The sequence below is a fragment of the Amphiura filiformis genome, chromosome 7 (genome assembly GCF_039555335.1).
Source record: "Amphiura filiformis chromosome 7, Afil_fr2py, whole genome shotgun sequence".
Lineage (NCBI taxonomy): Eukaryota > Metazoa > Echinodermata > Ophiuroidea > Amphilepidida > Amphiuridae > Amphiura > Amphiura filiformis.
In genome coordinates this window covers 67368068-67375591 of record NC_092634.1, presented here as the reverse complement: position 1 = coordinate 67375591, position 7524 = coordinate 67368068, and the positions used below count along the sequence as shown (strand labels likewise).

General features: G+C 36.9%; 1 protein-coding gene across 1 annotated transcript; it reads left to right on the top strand.

Moving 5' to 3' along the window:
• Positions 1-410: 410 nt before the first annotated feature.
• Positions 411-797, top strand: LOC140158030 (uncharacterized). The gene has a single exon (XM_072181277.1). It carries the CDS (start codon positions 411-413, stop codon positions 795-797), a length of 387 nt encoding a protein of 128 aa, XP_072037378.1.
• Positions 798-7524: the final 6727 nt, after the last annotated feature.

The window sequence follows — 7524 nt, the reverse complement described above, 5'->3', positions numbered from 1 at the left end:
GATAGCCTCTTTTCGAGCTTGTGTCCAGATTCACCAATGTATAGGGAGTCACAGTCTTTGCAAGGGATGCTATACACAACACCAGATTGTTTTTCTTGTTCAGTTTTGTCCTTTGGAGAGACAGGGGACCTTCTTCCAAGTTTTGTGGGGGGGGCAAAGACGAAAAGAAATTCCCGGTTGCATCATTTTGACCCAATGCCGTTTTTAGAGAGTCTGTGTACATGCATATAAGTATGGGTATGCTTCGCCGGAATTTGGAGATGGTGTGGTACCCATACAGCATCCTCCCTGCACCATACTAACAGCACCATCCCAGTGCATAATAGAATTCAAAATAGCATTGATCATCTTATTTGATAATTTCTTTTTAGGTGGATTCAAAACAGCATCCATTTCAACTTGATATCAAGATGGCACAGAAAGCATCAGGACAGGAGTTCATTGAGCACAAGACAAACATCATTGCCAACATTGGTGAGCATTTTAACAATGCAGACATCAGTGATGTGACTTTGACAGTAGGAGAACAGGTATTTCCTGCACACAAGTTTGTCCTAGCAACACAGAGCAAAGTTTTCTTGATTATGCTGATGGGTAAAAACTGGAAAGAATCTGAAGAAAAGAAGATCACACTTCGAGAATCACCTGAAGGAAAGGCAGCTTTCTCTGATTTCTTGAAGTTTTTGTACACAGGGACACTAACACTGACTATTGATAATGTGTGTGGTATTCACACATTGGCAGATAGGTATGATGTACCAGCTTTGAAGGATGACTGTGCAGTGTTGGCTTTATGAAAGATGTCCTCACAGTATAGACCTATAGGAGACAAAAATCCTGACAAAGTATGGACATGTACGTTGCAAGCAGACTACGCTGAGGATCCCATTTGTGAAAGGTACAACACCAGCCAAGAGTCTTGTTAAGCACTTCACTTTAGCTATTGCTGCCCTCAAGTGTACAGATAATACACGCTCAATTGAGAAATACGAGTATGACATTAATGCTCTGCGTGCTAACCATGCGTTTAACGGAAAAAGTTCAAGTTTTGAAATATTTTCTCAAAATATCAAGAGCTATCTTAAGAACTACTGAACCAATACTAGGCTTGTTTGTACTCATTTTAATGCATTTTTCATGCTGATTCCAAATATGGTCATAAAAATTTACATATCTGAAATTTTTTGAATTTAAAAAAAAAATTTGAAACTTGTCGTCTGCAGTCGACACCCGCGTGAAGAGAATTAAGCATACTGGAGTAGTGACTATGAGAGGTGACGAGACCAATACAATTCAGCTGACTTCACCACTTCGTTTCAAAGGAAGCTGAGACATGGGAGATAATGGTGGCATCGGGTTTACAGTTCTGCTGCACAAGTAAATGTTTTAGTGTGAAAGTAGAACAGACTCAAGATCCCCATTGGACTGCAATATGAAATGTACATTGTTCCTACGTATACAATAACTGCATTCGACCTAATTAGGACCCCGTGACATCTTTTCTATTCTAACTTGCATTCTGTTTAAAGCGCTCTGTACTTTAAAGTTTTCTCATGAAGTGTCAAAACTCCTAATTAAATCACAAAAATAATTATATGTCATTGGCTGCAACATTCATTTTTTCTACAAATCATATATTTTGAAGTCCTAAAATCAGTGTTGCATCTTTGATGACATAGTCCTCAACTTTTGTAATGAGGCATTAATGAATGGAAAGAACGGTGGTCACTTCATAAACACACCCAATCCACCAAAGTAAAGATTTAAGAGAAGGGAGGAACGACAGGGTAACATATCTGTCCTCCATCGTAGCAAAGACTTTCAACTAGCTGCCATTCAGTTGGATACATTCAACATGCTACTATTCAATACACTCTTAAAATTATTTTACTCGAGTAAAATTTTTAGTTGAGTAAAAAGGTCACAACTCATAAATTAAGTAAACAATTTAGCAATATGAGCTCCATGATGAGTATTATTTCCTCCATTTGATGAAGTTTTTACTCATTTTGTTGAGTTGTGACCTTTTTACTCAACTTGAGTAAAATGTTTTTAAGAGTTTAGGAACTCCCTTACCTCCACCATGGCCACAGATACAATCAGAATGGTTTTCGACTTAGGAGATCTAGGGTTTCACATACCCTTACTCTAAAGACAATAATTGAGGAATAACAACACTCTGAATGCTGCAGTAATGTTAATGGGTTTCAAAAAGGCATTTGATACCACCCACCGTGTGAAAATGCTTGACTTAATGAGAGCATATGGAGTCCCTGAGAGGCTGGTGGTTGCCATAGGATACATGGACCAGCATGCCATAGCTCATGTAATCATCTAATGGCATCACCAAGGATTTTGTGATACAAGTATAAGTTCAGCATGGAGATGCTCTGGCGCCATTCTACTTGATCATATTCCTTGATTATGTTCTAAGGAAGGCCTGCTCAGAAATCGACGGGACCTGTGAACGCGGAGCATGCAACGGGGATCAACATCGTCACTGATCTGGTGACAAACAATCGTAATCTTGTCATATCAGCGTGGTTCGTCGGTCTTGAATTTCCACTCCTTATAGTGCCATGTTTTGGCAAACTACTCAAAGTAGGCCTATGCATTAATAATTCTTTGGCATGGTAGGTAACAATTTTCAGATCTGCCCAACGTGATCGTAAACCGCATTACTATCTTTTGAAATGTATGACCGTTTATTTGTATGATCATGAAGATTATACAAACAAATTGGTTTAAAAAGTTGACATTTCTTTTTATCAAACAAAATGTTTGGTAGTAAAAAGCATGCAAATATTTTGACGTGATTCCAAAAGACTGTTGGTCCATTAATACATGGTTGATGGAAGCATAATCAAATTTGAGGTTGAGTGCCGATTTCACGGTTTTGATCAAGACGTGAGTACTTGTGCATATGGTCGCATGTCATAAGTTGGGTACAATTTCCATTACATGGTCAAAAATGACAAAAAATGAATTTTTTGATATGTTGTATATATTGACAACCTCTAACAATTAACACCACTTTTAACCTTAGCACATGCTTAATTTTTGAGATAATGCTTAATTACTAATTAATTAATACACAGGCGTCTATGTAAATCTCAATTTTCAAATGCATTTTTCTCAAATCGGACCTCAATTACAAAAATGACTGTAAAATTGTTATTTTATGCATGAATGTCATCAGATTTGGAGGATATGTTCTCAATGCATTAATGCTTGAAATGAACTATTTAAAATAATTGTACGTATGTTAATTACATTGTGGAGGTCAATGACCTTTTTACGAGTAATTAGCGAGATGGTTATTATATTGTTGAGGAAATGAATATCAAGAAGAGAAATGTACATTAGCATATTGCTAAAAATATTGAAATTCAACTACGGTTTCATTAAAATGAAAAAAAATGGAACATATAACCCTTTAAGGTGGTACTACACCCTTGATAAATTTGTAGAATATTTTTGCATTTTTCTCAAAAATAATATCAGACTGGTAACAAAAGTTTATGTATATTATAGGGGTAAGGAATCCAGTTACTACATTGAATGTCAGTGACTCAAGACAAGCGGTACGTTATTTATGATAAGAAAAGAGGTACCGCTAGAATGTACCTCATTTCTTAACATAATAATGAACCCCTTGTCTTGAATCACTGAAATTTCAGTGAAGTTATTGGATTCCATGCCCCTGTAATATACATATAACTTTTGTTACCAGTGTGTAGTTTCAATGTACTTATTTGAGAAAAATGCAAAATTAGTCACAAAATTAATCACAGGGTGTAGTACCAGCTTAAATAGTCAGTAATTGTTTTAGGTGTACAAATTCAACATTCAATGCTTTCAATACATCATACCCTCACTAGATTTGAAAAAGTAACCAGTAGTTTTGACATGCTGACATGGGAATTTTCACATAGGCCCTATTGCACACTCCCGCATCCGCCTGCTCCACATCCGCCTGCTCCTCCACCCCTGGCATTTTTCATTTCAACTGATGTGATTTTTTTACTGAATAATGTATAATTATATGCTTCAGTAGACTGAAAGAGTATAAAATTAGGCTTAAAATGAGGTATCAACCACTGCTGTAGGATATCGGGTTACGGAAAGCCAATCAAATTTGTATTGCAATTTTCAGAAAAGTGTAATCCCTCCACCCTTTTTGCATACCCAACTTATGACATGCGACCATATATGCTCGGTAAGACACGTTTTCATATTTTCTCTATCTCAGATACTATAAAATTGGTTGTTTAATAAATAAAATAAATAAATAAATGTAGATATTTATATAGCGCTTTATGCCGTAAACAGCCTCAAAGCGCTTTACATTTATTTCGCCATTATTAGAATATGTCGGAACCACGTTTGCTGCCTACAAATGGCGCAGGGTTCATCAGTACAACGACTGTGACTACCCCTAACAGCTTCCCATTGCACCTGGGTGGGGTGATGTCAATACATGGCATTTGTTAGTAAACGTTCATTTAAACGCCCCTGTGCGGCGCAAAAACATGCAGACATCCATTTTAAACACTTAGCAGCAAAAACGCTTTCAATATGTTTCTTTGTCATGATTATAAGCTGTTATAAAGGAGATGTGAAGACATGTTTTTCATGATTGAAACAGGAAAGATAATTGTGAAAGAGAAGAAAAACGGGAGATAACATGTTTAATGCTAGACGACTAGAAAAGGAATGGAATGATAAAGTGTACTTTCAACTCAATAACGACTCTTTTGGAGTATTAGCTACTACTTGATCAGATTTGCGCAAAAAAATCTTTCAAATAATTCAACGTACGTTTCAAGTCGAATATAATATTTCACGAGCTATGTTAAACAATGGGAACAAGATGCAGTTATAGTATTATCGCGTTATAATATATTTCTATAAAGTGTATAACAAAAGCTACAATGGTGAGACAAACGTATAAATACCGGTTTTGGATATTTTCCAACTTGAAACTCAAACCAAAATGGCGTCTCATTTTACTACGCAAATGACGACTTTGTCATCAGCGTCTTTGCAAGGTCACCCATCCTCGTCAACATTTGATGTTTGTCCAGAAGATATGAAGCTTTTAGATTTGAGATCTGTTCCACACGACATCATTCAGTCTCATATCTTCTACCATCCTTTGGAGACAGCATTCATTTTGATACTCTGCCCGATCCTGATGGCATTTGGTCTGATTGGCAACGCTACTTTTTTTGCTCACCGTTGCCAAAGTTCCGGATATGCGTACATTCACAAATGCATTTCTGGCAAACTTGGCAATTTGTGATATTACGTTTATTTTGGCTTTGGTCTACAACATTTTAGGTGTCTACATCTATTCACCGCATATCGAAGCGGATCCGTACAATTCAAGTGTTGGTTGCGTAATTGTTTTCGGACTTTTACACGTTACTCACTATACGTCGATCGGTCTCGTTGTTTTCATGAGTTTAGAGAGGTATTTTGGAATCTGCAAACCCTTGCAACATCGTCATCTGGTGACAACAAGCCGTATCCGTAAACTTATAATATCAGCGTGGTTCGTCGGTCTGGGGTTTTCGCTCCTTGTAGTACCACGTTTATGCAAACTCTTGAGAGTATGCATTCTTTGATTCTTTGGCCTAATGGTGAACAATTTTTACACCTGCCAAACGTGATCGGAGAGTGTGAACCGGCTCACCTATTCTTTAAATCCATAATACCTTTTATTATTCAAGCAGTACCGTTTTTTGTTGCTGCTCTTATTTTAGCGTACACCTACGGATGTATTATCAAAACCTTACAGTCGAGAGTTCGTGACCGAACTTTGAGTGACAGAAACAACCCGATGGCAACAAGTGATATCAAAGCGCGAGAAGTACGTAACCAAGTAGCACGACTTTTAATCATTACTGGCTCTGTGTTCATCCTCTGTTACTTACCGTATTATATTGTTGGAATGAATGGTACGATTCTCGAAATATCTGAAATGAAGATTGGATTTCAGATTGAAAACATGGCCCTCTTATTCTTGATAGCTAGATTGCTTATAACAATCAACGCAGTGGTGAATCCGATCTTGTATAGCGTCAGCAACGCGCGTTATCGGAAGGCATTCGCGTCGGCGATCTGCTGTTCAGCTCTAAAGCTGAATTTATACTCGATCGCTTTTGCAGAAAAGCGATTTTCACGCATGCTCAATGTTTACTTACATTTCCAGAGCGTCAAGCCGATCAATCGATTCAAATCGCGGTGGCAAAAACGACATCGCTTTTGCAAGTTGAAGAAATCTCAACTTCCCAGCGATATCGCTTGACACGTGAATGCGTCAACCAATCATATACAACCATCTGGATCTATTATTTTGCTAATTAATTTACGTTTCTCGATTATTAACTTTTTGGGATGAATTAATTCAAAGCAATAATTATTGACAGCAACTGATGTTTTAAAAATGTATTTTGTGGCATTTAGAATATTTTAATTGTCGTCTGCAATCGCTATCGCCGTGATTAGTATAAATGCAAAAGCGACGGGCGATGCATCGCAAAATTCGGCGATTACAAATCGCTTTTTCAAAAGCGATTAATCGCATCGCTCGGCGATCGAGTATAAATTCAGCTTAAGAGAACGGATGGGTGGTTCTCATCGTCTCCAAACCCAACATCGTCAACTTTGTCATCAATCGGCATGGAAAACAGGCGAAATCCATAACTACAAGAGAGCCAATGTTTATAGCTATAGATTTTATTTCAATTTTAAATTCTCTCATAATTAACTAAGAAATATTACGTATGACATTATTTGTTATATGTTATGATTATATACATGCTTGGCCTATCCAAAACCCGACCTATGAAGGCGGAGTAATGGTGGGCAAATGCGGTTAGCTGACTGCGTCGGAAAATCTTAACACATTCGGGAATGCTTCTGATGGCCACAGAATATTATAATTATGTTTAGCGAACACAAAACAAGTTATTGTATAAATTATTTAATATGGTGAAGTGGTCGGTTGAATAAGCCTTAAAATACCTTATTTTTTAAGATGTTTCATTTATTTATATAAACAAAAGTTTTCTAATATTGGTTGGTTTAATGTTTTTACTTCGGTATGATGCTAAATACCAGAATCCACACTCTGAAAAATACAATGTAAAAGCTCAGTACGCGGTCATTTTCGATTTTCTTGTTGCATTTAAAACATATAAACTCTAATTGAAATTTTCGATTTCTTGTTGCAAATAAAGCATATTTTTATATAAACTCTATTTGGCAGGTAATATATCTAGTATTTCATTGCTTAATTTGAATCAATTATGTACATACAAAAGGAAAGCCATAATAAATTACGCACCATACATAACGATATTCGCTAGTCTATGGTCATTTTCACAGAACATTATTTTGTGGCAACATTCTTGCCACAATGTAGGCCCAATGGGCTATTCCAGTTGAAATCCAAACACCCCCTGTGGAAGACAAGACCTTAAAAGGGCATTTCGTGATCCATAGCCTCATCCCCCC

Excerpts from the sequence above, each read along its gene's own strand:
- LOC140158030 (XM_072181277.1), top strand. The coding sequence starts at position 411 with ATGGCACAGAAAGCATCAGGACAGGAGTTCATTGAGCACAAGACAAAC.